This window comes from Corapipo altera, unplaced genomic scaffold, assembly GCF_003945725.1.
Source record: "Corapipo altera isolate COAL_440 unplaced genomic scaffold, ASM394572v1 93, whole genome shotgun sequence".
In the NCBI taxonomy this organism is placed as follows: domain Eukaryota; kingdom Metazoa; phylum Chordata; class Aves; order Passeriformes; family Pipridae; genus Corapipo; species Corapipo altera.
This window is the reverse complement of record NW_020885000.1, coordinates 1,008,396-1,025,901: the sequence shown is the minus strand read 5'-3', so window position 1 is coordinate 1,025,901 and position 17,506 is coordinate 1,008,396. Positions and strand designations below refer to the sequence as shown.

At 55.4% G+C, this 17,506-nt stretch overlaps 1 protein-coding gene across 1 annotated transcript; it reads left to right on the top strand.

Annotated features, from left to right (window-relative positions):
* On the top strand, positions 1 to 11,122 carry SAPCD2 (suppressor APC domain containing 2). Its single transcript, XM_027666952.1, has 6 exons — positions 1 to 432; positions 5,386 to 5,519; positions 8,782 to 8,928; positions 9,076 to 9,174; positions 9,714 to 9,827; positions 10,683 to 11,122. Exons 1-6 carry the CDS (start codon positions 27 to 29, stop codon positions 10,809 to 10,811), a joined length of 1,029 nt encoding a protein of 342 aa, XP_027522753.1. The 5' UTR covers positions 1 to 26; the 3' UTR covers positions 10,812 to 11,122.
* The last annotated feature ends 6,384 nt before the right edge of the window (positions 11,123 to 17,506 follow it).

Below are 17,506 nucleotides of genomic sequence, written 5' to 3'. Positions count from 1 at the left end.
TGGCACTGGGGTAACGCTCGGCGGCGATGGCTCCGGAACGCGGCGATCGGTCGCTCCCCGCCGGTACCGAGCGTCTTCCTCGGGTTTTCCTGCAGAGCCTGCGGACTCTTTTCGATATCCTGGATGACCGGCGGCGGGGTTACGTGCACCTACGGGAGATCGAGTCGCGCTGGCGGGGCGCAGAAGCCCGGGAGCTGCCCACCGGGGTGATGGAGGGCTTGCGGCAGGCGGCGCCGGCCAGCGGGTACCTCACCTTCGAGAAGTTCGTCTTGGGGCTGCGGGCGGCCCTGCCCGGGGCTGAGCCCCCGGTTGAGGGCGGCAGCGGCGGGCAGCGGAGCGTGGAGAAGCCGCCGAGCCCTCGCTGTTCCGAGGAGCGGCGGGGGAAGAACACTGGGCAGCGGGAACCGGGGCACAGCCAGCCCCGAGGCCGCGGTGAGTGGCGGGACTGAGCGGGGCGCTCCGGGCTCGCGGGGTTATTGGCAGCGCCGGGCCCGGGGACTGCCGCCCAGAGGTCGGGCTGGAATCTGATTGTTCGCCCCTGTCCCTTGTGTTCTCCTCTGGGCTAGAGCCAGCGCTTCCCGCAGGGCCAGTGTAAAACTCCGCCAAAGTTACTGCCATGCTCGGTTTGGCTTTGCTGGGCTCTGATCCCGATGTGGATATCCCGACGCCGCCGCCCAACCAGGGCTGTGCTCTCTTCGCGAGGCGCTGGGCTATTTATAGCGCTGACAGAAGGAATTAAGGGCTTTGCCGTAACGTGTCCGTGGTTGTCCCCGGGCGTAGAGTCTGTCCTGTCCTGACCTTCCCCGGGGGTGACTGACACAGCTAGGAGTCTCAGAGGATGGCTGGTGCCTGGGGACCCCCCGAGCAACCTTGACGGGGTGAGGGTTGTGGTCACGGAGTAGCCGTGTGCTCGGTTGTGCTCTGGGCTGGGGTGGCCCTCAAAAAGGATTCTTTCACAATGTCATGCACGTGCAATAAAAATTGCAAAATAAAAATTGCAAAACCTGATCCAGCTTTTTGGTTTGGATCATTCTGCAGCACTATTCCCAATAACAAATAATTAAGCAATGAGTAAATGAGAAAGTGGCACCAGGGCAACATGCTTTGCTGTCCCACGCTCTGGCTACAGAGCTCACCCTGCAGGTCCCTGTGGACTCTTCCCCTTCCTTGGTACCTGGGGTCCCCGTGTGGCTCTGCCAGAGCCCTCTGGGGTGATGCGCTGACCTTGGCACAGGAGAGACCTTTTCACTGGCGTCTTGATTTGTTGTTAGTCAGTAGGAGATGTTATAAGGAAACCAAGTTTCTGGGCTTATCTGGGTAGGTAATAATTCTTTATCTAGGTTTGTGAAGTGCTTTGAGATCTGAGGACGCAAAGGTCTGTGTGGGGTCCTGGTGTTTGTTATTGCACGACCTGAGTGTGATGACATGACTTCCTCCACCTCGGGAATGTCAGGTTGGTTTGCCTTCTCTTCCCACCCGCTCCCTCCCAGTCCCTTCTGCTGGGTGGAGAAGAAACTTTAACTGTGGCTGAGGTTCTCTGCTTTCCACATCGCTGGATCTTCATCTAAGGCAATATTATTAAGCAGGCTGACTCTTCTATCATCAAGAGTGTAAATCTGGAAAAACCTGAAAAAAATCCTGCTTGGTGAATAGACAGCAGATTGAAAACTCTACCCTGGGAAGGAGCAAGCAAATGACTGCAGCAGCTTTCTGCTTGCTGAGGATCTTTTCATTATAGGCTGATGTTCCACAACTGTTTGGAGCCTGTGGACAAGATTAGTGCCTCAGCCCTTGATGCCAGCTTCCCAAGCTGCAGGGTCATATTCTGGCGAGAGGCCTGAGTTTCAAGTTGATTCATCAGCTTGGAAAATGTTACAGCTCAGAGTTACTCCATCTCTTTTAACTCCAGGTCCTGCACAACTGCCCAATGCTCCCTTGGAGCTCTGGGAGGTTTCCCAGGGTGCAGTTCAACCGGTGGATATCCTCCTCAGCTGGCCATGAGGGAGTTGGGCAGTGCTGTGACAGGACATAGCTCCATCACACTACAGAGAAGTGTGCTGAGTGTTGGGAGCTGCCTGTGCCTCCAGGAAGCCCTGTCTCCACTTAGATTATATTCTTTGCGTGCGAGGCTGCTCTGAGCCTCCAGCTACATGTGGTGGCTTCTGTAAGTGCAGTGAGAGGATATAAGAAGTCAGAGGAAGCTCTCCCTGCCTATGATTTGGGGAAAGGGGGTGCTCACAGGATGCCTCCCCAGCTCTGCTTTATGATCTGGGGTCAAAGGTGATTTGGATGTGACTCATGGCAAAATGGCAGAGGTTGGGGCCATGTGACTCTCCTGGCATGCCCAGGGGTGCAATGAGCCAGTGGACAACAATTCCCTTTCTCTCACTAAGTTCCACTAGTGTGTGGGCTGAAGTGCTTCTAAAGAAGTCCCTGCTTAAGTCACCTTCCAGCTTCTCCTCAGCCCAGCAGTGCTCAGGCAGCCTGCAAGCTTCTGCTGGGTGCCCCACAGTCCCTGGGGAGCCAACAGCACCCTCTAAGCACAAGGATGGTGAGGTGGATATTCGGGAAGTCACTGTGGTGGTGCCCGCTGGTGCCTTGTCGCAGCAATGTCTGAGTGTGTCACTTCTTGGGGTCTTTCCCTCTGTGGTTCCCCTGTGAGCTGAGACCTGGGGAAGTCAAGGCACGGAGCAGAAAGTGCCTTGCCCAGGAGGTGTGTGATGGCCTTGGGCACTGCCTCCTCCCCAGCACTTCACTTTCCCTTGCTCCAGGGGTGGCCTGGCTCTAGCAGCTCCCTGGAGAGCTGGTGGCACTGGCAGCAGGGGTGGGACGGTTTGTAGGGGCTTGTCTGGGCCATTGCCAAGGACAAGTGTGGAAATGTGTAAAACAGCCATGAGGTGTCTGCTTGTCTTGGGCAGGGAGGCTCCCAGAGGGAGGAGGTTGTCCTTTATCTCATGTCAGGATCTCTTCCACCTCTGATGATCTGGTCCTGCTCCTTTCCTAAGAAGAACTATCCAAGCTCATTAGCAGGGATCCTTTTTTAGCCACTGCCTTGTCTGTTCAGGTGCGCAGAGCTTGATTGTTTGACCAGGAGCTCCTGCTTATCACAGGTTCAGCTCAGTTCAACCCAGCACTTCCATGTAACAGCAGCAAAAAGCTTTTAACACATCTGTCCTACAGCTCCTACCAGAAATGCTCCTGGCTTTGCCTTAGGAGTCTGCCTTGGAAGGTACCCTTGATTTTGGGCTGTTTCTCAGTTTTCCGAGCAGGATGTGCTACAGGTTTGCTAGGAGAACACGCACACAGTCACACCAGTCTTGCTGGGTTCCTCCCAGGTAAATTTGGGTGTATGAAACCAAAGGCAGTTGGCAAAGCACATGGATGGGTGATATCAAAGACCATGTATATCGATGTGCTGGAGACCTGCCTGTGCCAGAGTATTTGCTGGCAAGTGGAGCAGGATGCTGTGATGGACCAGGAGGACTTTTCCCGTGGTGTGGTGACTTCTTTCTCCAATGACACGCAGTGATGGACTGAGCTATCACGTTGCCTGCTCTCCCCTCAGCCTGAGTCTGGTTCCCACTACTGAACCGGTGTGAATGTGGCAGCACAGGCAGCCCTGGCACAGTGCAGCTCTCCCAGATCTCGTTACCTTAAAATGAAGGGTGGCTCCTGTGGCCATTGCCCCTGATCTCCCTTGCCCCGTATCCCAGCTCCATTGTGTCCATGTGCTTGGCTGAGGAAACTCATGGAGCAGAAGGAAGCAATGTGCCAGCCCAGGTGATGCCATGCACCCTGTCCTGGCACTAACAGCCCTTCATGTGCCTGCAGCAGGGAACATGCCAGACCTGAGCCAGGTAGCTCTGGTACCCAGGAGCCAGCATGTGCCCAGCCATAGGAGAAGGATGTGCGATGGATGGCAGATGCATGGGGGGCAGTCCCGAGGAGGGTGTATTTTCCCCTGATGCTCCTGTTGAAAAGCCGGGTTGGGAAGAGCACTCTTGAGGAGACTTCTGTGCAGGGAGCGGGCAAGCTGCAGGACTGAGGGAGTAGCACGGGGCAGGGTGTGCTGGGCCAGGAAAGGAAGAGCAGCAGGCTGGTGCCCAGACATGCCTGGGGATGTGCTGGCTGCAGGCCTGGCTGCCCTGGTGCTATGGTTTGGGGCAGTGGGGTTTCAGAGTGCTGCTCTGCCAGCTCAGCCACAGGTGGATCAGAGCTGGCTTGGCTGTGGCTACAGGGCTGGGTTTCTGGTGAGGGCAAGTGGTGCAGGGCTTGTACAGACTTCAGTGCAGGTACCCAGGGAAGTCCTGCCCTGGCTGATGGGCAGGAGGTGTCTGATCCAACCTGGAACCTGCCAGTATGAACGTAATCTCCAAAAATAGGTTATGCATGGATTTGCATTAGCACCATGTGTTTGTGGTAGATTAGTCTTTTGCAGGATAGGATTTTGGAGTTTTAATAAAATTTTGAAAAAACTACAGCCTGATTTACTCTGTGATTGCATCACAGGTATGCAGTCTGGGGGGATGTCCACGTGGCCAAGTCCATCGCCAAGCAGGAGCTGCCTTCAGGTGAAGTTGGGTTCCTGGCAGAGCTGGTGCCACCTGAGTGGGAGCCGAGTGTCCCATGAGGGCCAGCAATATCACTGACTGGACTAATTTTGCCTGGAAGCTGCTTGTGATACCAAAAAGCAGCAGAAACAAACTTCTTAATGCCAATTTGTAGATGTTAAAAAGGGCATTCTTCTTTATTCAGCGCTGGACGTTCGGAGGAGAGCTCCTCTAATCAAACGACAGATGGACAGGGCTTTTTATTACACATACTGTTTATATATTAATTATATATTCTCATTTAATGCATATTCATTAGTTTGCTTTACATAGTCACGCCCATATTGGAAGTCCTTCTTTGGTCCTTCCGGATCTTCTTCGCTGTCTTGACCTCAGGTCTTGAGCAGGCACAGCATTATTGTTTCACCATAAAAAACTGTAACATTTGTTCTTTATCTTGTTTGGGTACACAGAGCTTAGTTTACCTCCTGTTTGTTTGAGTACATCCCTTATCTAATTCTCTAGGACTTCTCCAAGATTATATTGTTCCTTATTTGGGCATTCCAGGATACTGTGAGTAAAGTTTCTATTTCTCCTATCACTTGCTCTCTGCAGAAGATGACACTGAGGTCTGTTGCCAGCCTGGTGCAGCTGAGTCAGTCATTCCTGAAGCCTGTCCTGCCTAGACAAAGATGGGAGCAGGCACTAAGGCTGGTGCTTTGCTCAGCCTCTCCCTGTTTGCAAGACCACCCTGCAGATCATCCCACAGAAGTGGGAACCCTGGGGAGGTTCTTGTTCGAAGTGGCTGGTGGCCTCATGCCTTCCTCTGTTCCAGGTGGTGATGCGAAGTCTGCTGGGCAGTCCCAGGGGGATGGTGGCCACCCGGGGGCTGGGGACACTCGGAGGCATCAGAGGGGCCGTGCAGAGCACCGGAGACACACCATCACCAACGGCGTGGATTTCAGCATGGTAAGGGAGAGCCCTGTCATGGGCTCCCATGAAGGGGAAAGTGGATTGCAGGGGTCCGTCACTGCTGACACCATCTTTGGGCTATGGCTCCCCCTCTGCCCACCTGCACACGTGAGCCGTGGGACATTGGGCAGATCCTGATATTTTGGATACAAAGCTCTCTTGATGTATGTGGAGGTGCTGCCCTAACTTCCGCCGCTCTTTCTGTTTTTGCCAGAAATCGTGCCCGACAGGGAGGAGGTTCATGCCTTCCCCTGGAGTGGGGTCAGCCCGTGGAGCTAGCATTTGACTGCATGGCTGTCTTCCCTGTGGGCAAGGTCCTGGGCAGGGAAAGGTAAAGGTGGAGGTGTGGTAACAGGTGGGTCTCCGGGCCTTTCAAGCACCCCAGTGAAGGTCAGGTACTCTGCACTGGCAAGTGGTGGGGCCAGGCTGTGCCCCCTTCCAGATGTTTCCTGCAGGTCAGGGCTCAAGCATACTGATCCTCCTGGCTCTCAAAAGAGTTTTTACCAGCAAAGCAAAGAAATCCACACTGAATTTAGCCAGGCAGCCCAGGATGGAGGCATCTGCTTCTCTCTCTCTGCCCCTGAGTGGAGAGGCTTGGATCAGATTGCCTGGGTGAAGGGATCTGCCCTGGAGAAGCTGCCTGGGCATGTTGCCCACAGGCTCAAGCCAAATTGTCCTGGGAAGAGAGCCAGGACCAAGCCTGCAGGATGAGTGCTTGGTGGGACTATCACCATTGCACTTCCACCCTTTGCACCCTGGTGTCGCCGTGCTCCTGCAGCCTAGCAGGCCTGAGTGGTGGTGCCCAGCCTGGCGCTCGCCTTGGGGGACACAACATGCCCCGATGCCAGCCTGGGAGGGGGTGTTTGCTGGGCTTGCAGCCTTGCAAGGGCCAGGATCCCCCATTGGGCCAAGCACTCGCTGCTGAAAGGTGCTGATACGGAGTGATAAATGAATGTCTGGGATTGAGGGCTTTGTTTCTCAAGGGTTTTAGGTGACTGGAAGTTGGGAAGGTCCCTGCTTCCCTGGCAAGGCTCTCCCCTGTGTGCACAGCTCTGGGCTGGAGCCCATCACTGCTGTGAACTCAAGGTCCTACCTGGTGCTAGTGAGAAGGGGCTGGTGGGCACTGTGTCTGTCTCCAGCTCTGCCACAAGTGCTCTTGCTCTGGGCTTCTGTTGCCCTGGTCTCTATTTCCCCAAGTTGTGGGGGCAGTGGGAGAGGTCCTCTGCATTTTTTTACCCTCTCCACAACATACCTGAGAGCTGCACTGTCTTTCTGTTCTTCTAAGCCCAGAGAAGTGGTGTCTGTCCCTGTCTCAGCCTTTCGTGACAACCTGGGCACAGCCTTTGGGCACTAGTCCCATTTGTGAGGCTACAGAGAACAGGTTTGAGTCCAGCAAGGACCTAATCCTTATGCTGTCACCTCTCCTACCCCTCCCTGCCCCAATGGTGGGAGGATGCTGGGCCCCCAGGGGACAAGGAACTGTCAATAGACTTGTTTACCTAAAGCCCGTGGTGGATGGTAGCACTTGTGTCCATCCTACATCCCAAAGTGCACCAGGACTGGTTCCTCCTGAGCAGGGAGTGGAGCCGTGAGGGCTGTGCTGCAGCCCCAGGACACTTTACACTGCCACTGCTGGTCCCTACTCATCAGCTGATGTTTTCCAGCCAGTCCCTCATTGACTGGTCTGATTTCCCCATAGCCATGAGGGTGGCTGGGATGAGACCTTCCGTGAGAGGCTGAGCACTGTCATTTGTAGACAGCTGAGGGCACAGCTCCATCCCCTCCTCTTAACCCCAGGTAGCACCAACCAACTCCAGTTTTTTGTCTTCCTCATGCCTCTGAAGCTGCCTCTGCCCAGTGTCCCATCCTTGTGAGATGTCATCTGTCCCCACACCAGGCAGGGCTGGCAATGTCCCTCTGCTCTGTGGGATATTGCCTCTTCCTCTGGTCACCGTGCTGGCCAGCAAGCCTAGTGGGAACAAGGCAGAACAGGCAGCAGTGGGCTGCACCCCCAGCTGAGTGGGGGTCCTTGCCACATACAGCACCTTCTTCATGCTCCTCACAAACAGCCTCCGTAGCATCAAGGCTCTGCACTTCTTCCTCTGGGTAATGTCCCTTTGGGCCATCGGAGAAGTGTGCAGGGAGGCTCTCATGTTGCAAACAGCGTTTCCAGAAGTGGGAGCAAGAGCAACCCCAGTGTATTGCGTGGCAGGTGTGGGATGAGCAGAAGACACGTTGGAGCCCAGTCTGTGCTGTGGGTGAAGGCCAGGCTGTGTTGTGGCAAAGAAGGCAGAGGCAGCAAGGCAGGCAGCTCCCCATGCCCTTGGCTTGGAGATGGGCACAGAAGCTGGGGGAGCAGCCTGGCATGGAGAAGGGGAGCAGCGCCCTTGGGCTCACAGGGTGAGAGTGATGAATGGGTCACTGCACCAGTACTCTGTTCCCTGGGGATGTCCCCTCTTCCCTCTCCACCTCCGTGATTGCTGGTGGCAAAGTGGTGCTGAAGGGAAGTAGAGGCAGAAGGTGGCAGTGGAATGGGGACTCTGTGTCCCCCGTGGATGCAGGCTGAGCCCCCTGTTCTCCAGCAGCCTTGGCTGTGTTGCAGCCAGGCACAGGGTTCTGCTCATCCTGTCCCAGGGACCTGCTCTGGAGGCAGGGGCCCCAGCCACTCCTGTAGCAGCTCTCCAGGCACACCAAGGTCCCCAACCTGAGTGACTGGCAGAGACACTCAGCAGAGAGGTGTGCTCTGCTACGCTCTACACAGCTCAATGTACTTTGCGTGGTGAAGCAGAATGCTGGGGAAACAGGACTGCAGGTTTTCCCCTTCTCGCAGCCTGCACAATGAGCTGGGCTGTTCGCTGCTTGCCAAAATCCAAGTGTGTCTGTGCTGGGGCTGATGCTCACACCCTGAAGGGAGGTGGGGGTGGCTGCTCCTGCTGCCTCCCTGGGTAAATAAGAGGTGAAGAAAACAGCTTCTGTGAAGGGGAGCAGGAGGGTGGAGGTGATCTGAGTGTCCATCACCTGCTTCAGTTGTTCTCTCAAACTAGAGAACTCTTCCTCCTAAACTCTTCCTCCAAAACTTGTCCTCCAAAGCAGCATCAGTCAGCAGACATCATCCCACTCCTCTATGGCTTCTCATGAGGAGAGGGATAAGACCCCTGCCCATATCCACATTCCTCCATACCGCATGAAGAAACCAGCTCCTGGAACTCAACAAGGCCTTGATGGGGAGTCGGTGACATCCCTGTGCTCTGTCCTGCAGCTGAAGTACATGAAAGATCTGGAACAGGAGAAGGATTTCCTACTGCAGGGTCTGGAGCTCATAGACCAGGCTCGAGACTGGTACCACCAGCACATCCAGCTCATGCAGGAGCACCAGCAGCTCCTGGGGAAGAAGAGAAGCAGTACTGTGAGTCTGGGGCTTGTTCTTGTGGTGCCTGGCTGCTTGGGAGGAGGTGGGGCTGCTCTGTGGATTTGGAGAACTGGACTGGGACTTGGCTGGAGCTGGAGCCAGCCCCATGGTAACCCCCAGCCTCTTCTTCCTCTCATCCCACAGGATTTCCCTGAGAGTGGCTGGAGCCACCTGGGGCACCTGGTCCCCAAGCTGCAGGAGGTGAACCGCTGCCTGGGTGAATTCCTTTCCACCACTGGCAAGGTGAGAACAGCAATCAGCAGCTTGAAGTTGTTTGTGTGACCTTAGGACCCATCCTGTCCCTCCCCATGCTGGTAGCAGGGCTGACATTGGAGGTGCCAGAGTTTCCCCCAGCTCTGAAGAGGTGACTTGGCTCCATTGGCAAGACAGGTGATGGGGGGCAGCCTAGAGGACAGCACTGCTGGTCCTGAGCAGGGCTGGAGTATGGTCAAGGCATTTAGGGGACTAAAGGAGGTTCCCAAAAAGGTATAACCATTGTCAAGTGAATAAGAAATCCAACCTGCTGAAGTGCTGAATCAGCCACCTCAGAGCTGACTGTCCCGCCGGGCTCCTGGTAGGAGCCAGGTACACTGGCAGGAATGCTTCCCCCCTCTGCCTGGTGGGCCAGAGACCCTGCGATGGCCTGTGCTGGGATTTTAATCCTCTGCTGGGCTTCCCTCAGTTCCCTGAGTGCCACAGAAACAGCTTCCAGCCTTGAAGAAAGGCTGGGAAGGGCCACAATGGAGGAGGCTCAGTGTCTGATCCCTTCACCTTCTCTGCAGCCAGCAAACCCCTCCTCAGCCCTGAGCAGGCTGGTCACCACAGTGTCCCCAGCCTCCACAGGCTCCCAGCAAGCCATCAACATGCTAAAGGAGCAGAATCGTCTTCTCACCAAGGTGAGTGGGGGTACAGGTGGAGGAGGTGGCCTTGGGGGTGCTGGGAAAGGAGGGTAGGATAGGGCCAGGAAAGGAATGCTAGACAGTGGGAAGTGTTCCTTCAGCTTGGCCAACCTTGGTCATCTCAGAGAAGGGCTGCACATAGAGACCCTCTGGCATGCAGCTGTGCCCGTGTCCATCTGTTTGCTGGGTGAGTCAATGGGCAGGGATGGGGCATTCCTGTCAGAGGGAAAAGACTGTGACAAATGCAGGTCACAAGAGGGTGATGAGACTGCAGCTGGGGTCTGTAAGCAGGGCGGATGGGGAAGGGATGCCCATGGTGCCCCCACCAGGGCCAGGCTCACTGCTGGGGTTCCTGTCCCGGCACACGGCCACAAAGATGCTCTGAGGGCTGGAGCCCCTCTGCTCTGGAGCCAGGCTGGGAGAGCTGGGGGTGTTCAGCCTGGAGAAGAGAAGGCTCCAGGGAGAGCTTGGAGCTCCTTCCAGTACCTGAAGGGGCTCTGAGAGTGCTGGAGAGGGACTTGGGACAAGAGACTGGAGGGACAGGACAAGGGGGAATGGCTTCCCACTGCCAGAGGGCAGGGCTAGATGGGATATTGGGAAGGTGAGGGTGGTGAGGCCCTAGCACAGGGTGCCCAGAGAAGCTGTGGCTGCCCCACCCCTGGAAGTGTCCAAGGGTAGGTTGGACAGGGTTGGAGCAACCTGAGCTAGTGGAAGGTGTCCCTGACCATGGCAGGGGGTGGAATGAGATGAGCTTTAAGGTCCTCCCACCCAAACCAGCCTGTGATTCTGTGGTTCTATGAAATCTTACCTGCAATACAGAAGTTGCCAGCATTTTCCTCCCATCCCTTGCAGGAGGTGACTGACAAGAGCGAGCGCATCACCCAGTTGGAGCAGGAGAAATCTGCCCTTATCAAGCAGCTCTTTGAGGCTCGTGCCTGCAACAACCATGAGGCGAGCCAGCTGGACTCCACCTTCATCTAGCACCTTCCCCTCCCCGTCGTCGAGCTTCCCCAGGGGTTTCGAGGGACTCTGGCCCCAAACCCATCATACCCGTTGTTCCAGATGTTGTTTCTCAGGGTCTGGGACTGCCATTGGCATCTCTGCAGGAGGAAGCTGGCACCCCACCTGGGGAGCATCCCTGCCCTGCTGTGCTGCTGGCTTTCCAGCCATGCTGCTCTCAAGCTGCTCCTTTTCTGTCTCTAAATGGGTGCAGGGACTCTCTCCCCAGCCCCACAACCCCCAGTGTGCAGGAGACGTGGCTGCTACCTGTGCTGCCTGTGCAGGGGGAGCTGCTGTGCCCTTGGCCTGACTTAGGCTGGATTTGGCTGCTCTTGGCAAAAGGTGATACATCTTCAACACTCCAGCCACCATCTCCAGGCAAGCCTGGCCCTCGGAGGGTGCCTTGCCCCTGCTTGTCCCGCTATCGGAAGACAGGACTGGAAATCCAACAGGTTTTGGCCTGTTTTGGCCCCTCTCTTCTGCCTGTGTTCTGCCTGCCAGAGATGCTGCCCTGGCCAGGCAGTGCCCAAGCTGGTGCTTCTCTCGGCAAACCCTCTGTCCCATTTGTGGTAGTGATGCCATAGTCGCTTTTTACACATTTGCAGGCTCCTGTAGGGAATGAGCTGTAAATCCAAGCGAGGTAGCCTGCACCTCTGAGCTGCTGTTTCAGGCTGTTGACAGGTTGAGGCAGACACCTCACCCTTTCCTTGGCTTGACCTACCATATGTTTCCTGATGGTTGCCAGGAAAGTTCTTTTCATGATGACTGTAAAAGGAGAGGTCATGTCCCGTAGCCTGAGGATGCTCACATCATCTTGACCTCGCAGAGGGGCTTTGGAACTCAGTTTTGTATTTAACTGAGCATGAGTGATGGAGCAGAAGCTGACAGGCTCTTCTCTTTACACATCTTCACGTGGAGAAACGGCAGCTCTGCGTGTCCTAATGGTAGATGCTACTTCCTGGGGTGACATCCTGACTGTGAGCTGCACTCCTTTTCAGCTCTCTTGTGGGGTGGTGGCGGTCTGAGATAGGTCCTATTAGGTGGTGCATCTCGGGTATCCTCCTGCTTCCCACCCAACTCAGTGACAATTCTTGAGCTGAATGACATTCGACTATGGCTCAGTACTTGGTATCCATGGTACTTTCACTGGAGATCCCTGTGAACCCCCATGGGTCCCTGGCCTTCCATACCCCCGAGACCAGGGCTTTTCTCTCCAGGGTTGTTTCAAGCTCTGACATGCCGTAGCACTGAGCTGAGCTGGGCAGAAGGTGCTAGCCCTTCCCTAGGCTGGCACCGTGCAGACCAGTTCTGTTCTCTCTCCTGTTTTTGTCTGTTGCTCTCTGTCCCTTCCAGCTGTGCTCTTTGAGGATGATCCTGACCTAAAGCTCGCTGCAAGGCATGAATCCCTGTTCTGCTCTGGTACCTGCAGCTGGAATGGGGGTCAGCAGAGTGCCAGGGAGAGGGTGGAGGAGGAAGAGCAAAGACCATGGCTAGTCATGTCCTTTGCCTGCAGAAGTAGTGTGTTAGTTGTCTCCTAGGCATCAGTGCCTGCCATCCCTTTTGTGATGCCACCTTGGTGTCCAGTGCCTGTTTTGCCTAAGGTTTAATTAAAAGCAACCCTCTTTATGAGGAGGGTCACCTGTCTGTAGGGATAATAAAGTGGGGTGAACTATTTAATTTAACCTTTTGTCTACGCAAATCAGTCCATCTAGTGCTACCAGCCCTGAAGGCCATGACTGTTCTGTCCTTGAGATGTGGAATGAGCTGAAGTTGCACAGTCTGGTGAGCACAAGGAGCCCAGGGGTCTCTACTCCTGGGCGTGTTCCCATGTGTTTTCCCATCCCCTCTGGGCTTCCCAGGGCCTGGGGACCCCCTGTCCCCTGCTGTGGGATGGAGTCTTGAAGCCACCTGCCCCCCTTCGAGTTCTATAGCCTCATCTGTCTGCTCCTCTACAAACTGTTCTAGAGGCTTACATTCCTCAGGTGGTGCTGGTGCAGTTCACAACCTGTTATTTACTTTAGAATACCCTTCCTTGGAGCACCCCACGGTGGTGGCAGCAGTGGCTGGTGCTCTGCAGTGAGTCCTTCCCTCAGGGGCAGACAGAGGGGACCTCAGTGGCATGGCATGCTGTGGCACGTGTTCCTCTGCCCTGTGCTGAGGTGGCGACACCCATGGGGGGTGAACCTGCGGCTCTGCACTGGTCCGGAGCACCCTTCTTGCCCAGGCTGTGGGGTGACCCCTGCACCCTGCAGAGCCTCCCCCGCGGTTGAGACCCCCTGCTGGGAATGGACCCAGGAGGGAGACTCCAGCCAATTGTCCTACAGCTGGAGAGGAATTGCTGCCATGGCCTCTTTCAGGTGTTGCTAAGGGCAATCATGAGTTCCAGCTGGGGCAAGGAGGAGAGTAGTAGTTGCCCTCAGTTCTGATTTCATACCTTTGTTTGGATGTGGAGCCCATAAGGACTTCCAAAGGAAAAAGAAGGCCATGGTTCCCACTCCAGGCTGCTCTCTGCAGAGCCAGGGCAGCTCTCCCTGCCCCAGCCCAGGGGATTGTCCTCCCAGCCCTGGCCAGCAGCACTGGCCCCCAGCCCCCTTCCTGCTGCAGGTTGCAGGGGAATGTCAACACTGCCATGGGCCTGCTGGGACTGGGGTGCCCTGAGAGCTGCAGGACTAACCTGCAGCTGTCACCTTGGCCTGGCCATGCTGTTTCTGGGCCTGACCCTCATCTGTGTGTCTGGGCTGTGTCCATTTCAGCACCCTTAACTGTGGGGGCTGGCAGTCCTGAATGGTGATTCAGGAGCCATGAGACCTGGGTTTAGGCCCAGGTCTGTAAGCGATATATATGGTGGGTGACATGGGTGAACACCTTCCCTTTTCTTCAGGCTCTGTTTCTACCAGAACTGGGTTTGTGCAGATCTGTGGCAGTGCCTCTAGGGCTCTGTTAACACCTGGAAACCACTGTGTGAAGCTGCAGTTACACTGGGAACAGCTGGAGCAGGGCTCTGCTGTCCCCAGCCGGGGCAACTTGTGCTGACCCACCTCACCTCACCTCGCTGCAGCCTCTCCACACTGGATGTTGTCAAACCCAGGAGCAACACAATGGGGTCAATACGCCTGTCCCCAGGCATTTATGGTGGGTAACACCCCATGGTGAGTCCCCACTGCCAGAGCCTGGAGCTGCTTATGAGAGTGGGGTGAGCCCTCTCCTGGGCTCAGTCTGGACACAAGCCCAGCCCCCTAGGCTGCCCAGGGATCCAAGATCTCATTCTTTGTGTCCTCAACCATGCAGTTTGGAAAGAATCCAGTCACCTAGGTCTATTTGTAGTGTCTCTCTTCTCCTGCCCAGCTACGTGTCCTTCTCACGCCCTTGGAGGCTGGGCTGAGTGCCCAGCTGCCCTCTTAAAGGAGGGCCACTCTCCCAGCACAGCAATTATCCCATGCTCCAGCAGGAACAGCCACATTGTGGGCCCCCAACCCGAACGTTCTGTGCCTTTTGCTTTTCTTTCCTGCCACATGATCATCACTGCTCTGCTGCCAGAGTCCCTGCCCTGGACTGGCACCGTCAGCTTCCATGATCTGCACCCACTGTTCTGCTGTTGTCAGTGCAATTCCTTGGAAGATGAACCAAGGATGTAATGATCTGAAGAAGACTCTGGATCCTGGCGCTGGTTCTCACTGGGATAGGGAGCTGGGCGATGCAGGGCTGACTGGACTAAGGAGGTACCTGGTGCACCTCAGACCTGTGAGCTGGCACCTGGTACCTCTTGCTCTGTGATTCCTCATTTAGGGTGTTCTCCTGTCCCAGACCATCCCTGTGCCATGTTGCTGCAGCCCTACCTGTATCCTGGGCTCCTGCCTGTATCCCATGTTCCAGATTACCAGCGCTTTGCTCCTCTTGGCAGCAATAAACTCCTTAGAGGCATTACCTGGCACTTCCCAGTGCTCCATGTTCCCCTTCCATGCCTGTGGCTGACATTTGAAGCACCGTGAGCAAAGACCCAGTCCCAGGTGGAAGGGACTGGGCCTGCCCTCCCCAGTGCAGGGTACACTAGGGGCAGTGGTGGCTGAGCCTCTACTCCCCATCCTGGCTCGTTCCTGGGGGGGACACTGCAGCACAGCTGTGCCAGGGACCCCCAACATCTCCGTCCCGAGAGAATCAAGCACAGCATCCTGGCTCTGCTTCAATGTTTCATCAGGTCCCGGCCAGATCCGATGGCTCCCCATGGCTGTGATTCCAGCCTGGTGCATGTGCTCACCTTTGCCTGCGCAGCCAACCCAGTCTGTTCCAAGGTACAACTGATTGAAGGCAGATGCTCCTTCTGGGACACCCATGTGATGGGGAAGGGTGAGACTCAGAATTCCTGATTTGCTCTGCAGCTGTGTGTCACAGGGACCATGACTTTACTCCCACATATTACACAATGAGCCAACAGCCCATGGCAGATATCCATCATCCTTCCACTCCCAGAAAAGCATCTGTCGAGGAACAGAGCAGGGGCTGAGGTCATGGCCAGCACCTTGGGGGACACACTGTGTGGGTTCCCTTAGACCCAAAGTGTCCCTTCATGGGACTCTGATGTGGCAATGGGTACAGACACTGGGTGCAGATGACCCTGTCCTCCTGTCCTTCTATCAGGACACCTCTGGCTGCTCCTCCCAGGACATGGGATCATGCTCTGGGTGGGAGCAGGCAGCTGAAGGGACAGAAGTATCTGCAAGGGCAGAGTCTGCACTGAACCTGGGCTGCAGCCACATCCCAGGGAGCCATCAAAACCCATCTGTGTAATAACACCCTTTGACTGCCCTGCCTCAGCTGAGAATCAGAGAATCACAGAATCCCAGACTGGTTTGTATTGGAAGGGATCTTTAAAGACCATGGAGTTCCTACCCCCTGCCATGAGCAGGGATACCTTCCACTATACCAGGTTGCTCCAAGCTCCATCCAACCTGGCCTTAAACACTTCCAGGGATGGGGCAGCCACAACTTCTCTGGGCAACCTGTGCCAGGGCCTCACCACCTCCACAGGGAAGAATTTCTTCCCAATATCCCATCTAACACTTGAGGCCCTTCCCTCTTGTCCAGCTCTCTTGGAGCCTGTTTAGGCACTGGAAGGGGATCTAAGCTCTCCCCGGAGCCTTCTCTGGGCCGAACACCTGTAACTCACTCAATGTTTCCTCACAGGAGAGATGCTCCATCCCTCTAATCATCTTTGTGGCCCTCCTTCGTAGACCGTTACATCCCCAAAGCAGGAAGCCTGGGCTGTTCTGTGCCTGTGCAAACAGCCCAGCATTTCGCTGGACCCCTGGAGATGGAGCAGGGGAGACACATGACTCCTGCTGGCCCTCTGGCTGGATCCAGGGGACAGCACTGGGAGTAGCGAGTCTTGCTGCTCTGGATCTTCTTGTGGGCATGTGTCCTCCATTTCCCCACAAGACATCCCTTCATGGGTCTGAGGGACCCCACAAGTCTTCCATGGGCAGACAAGGACACCCCATCCTCGAGCACGTCCAGGAAGGCAGGTTTGATTGCTCTTGGCTCTTGAAACCAGCTCCTGCCCATGAAGGAGATCTGGGGGTCCTTATGAGCCCAGGAAGACCCCGAGTAGGGCTTTAGGTCCCTTGGCCCTTTTCCTTGGGGAGAGAAGAAATCCAATTTTTATTATATAAGTGATCTAATCTTCCTGTTAAGAACCTGTAGGCTTGTTCCACTGCCTGTGTTGCCTGTGCTGCATCCTGCTGCTGCCCCAGGTCAGGGTCACAGCCACGGCCATGTTTGTGTGCCCACAGATGGGGACTCACAGGGCAGAGTGACACAGCAGTGACAGTCCAGTGCAAGCAGGACGTTCTAGCCCGAGCCCCCAGATCCATGGGGCTGAAGATGACAAGGTCCCATGAGGTGCTGCTGAAACTGGGAAAGAAAGTCTTTTTTACCCTATTGACTAAGCCAAGAAAGCCAGAAGACACTGCCTCCACCCCCAGGGTTTTGTTTAGCCCCAAATGAAAATATGTGAAGTATTTTGTACTGGTTTACGTTCAGTTCAGGCTTTTTAAATGCTTTCCTTTTCCCTTCTGCTGTATTTAAGGCCAGTTGGAAGGGCAAAGCTGTTTCTCAGTAGCGCATGGAGAAATGGCCCTGTCCTGGTGCTGTAGGCTCCAGGAGCTGAGCATGCAGCTCTGCCAGGTAGAAAACATCTGGTTCTTTGGGATGCTCCCAAAATCTCCATTAGCTCTTAAAATCTCCGAAGACCTCTATTAGTCCTCAGACTGAACCACTTTGTGGGGAAGACCTGGTCCCATGAGTGGATCAATCATCCCACTGTGCCAGACCAGGAGCCACGCTGGAGTCTGGATCTGGTGTCCTGTACCCTGTGTGAGGGATAGGCTTCGGCCAGCTTGGAAAGACCTTAACTGGGAATGACCAAATAATCTAACAATTTCGTCATAAATATTTAGTATTTATGGCTTAGGAAGAGAATAATTTGGGCTTGTGAGAGACATCCCAGTGCTGATGCTCCTGCACCAATGCCAGCAGCTGCTGCTCCATGCCAGGCTGCCAGACTTGTCCCATTGGGACATTCCAGTAGCACCCTTGGCATCCCTGCATCCAGGGCAGCTGGGGGCATATAGCTGATTCTGGGGGGAGTTCTTGTCAGAGTCTGCAGGGGCAGCTTTCCCCCT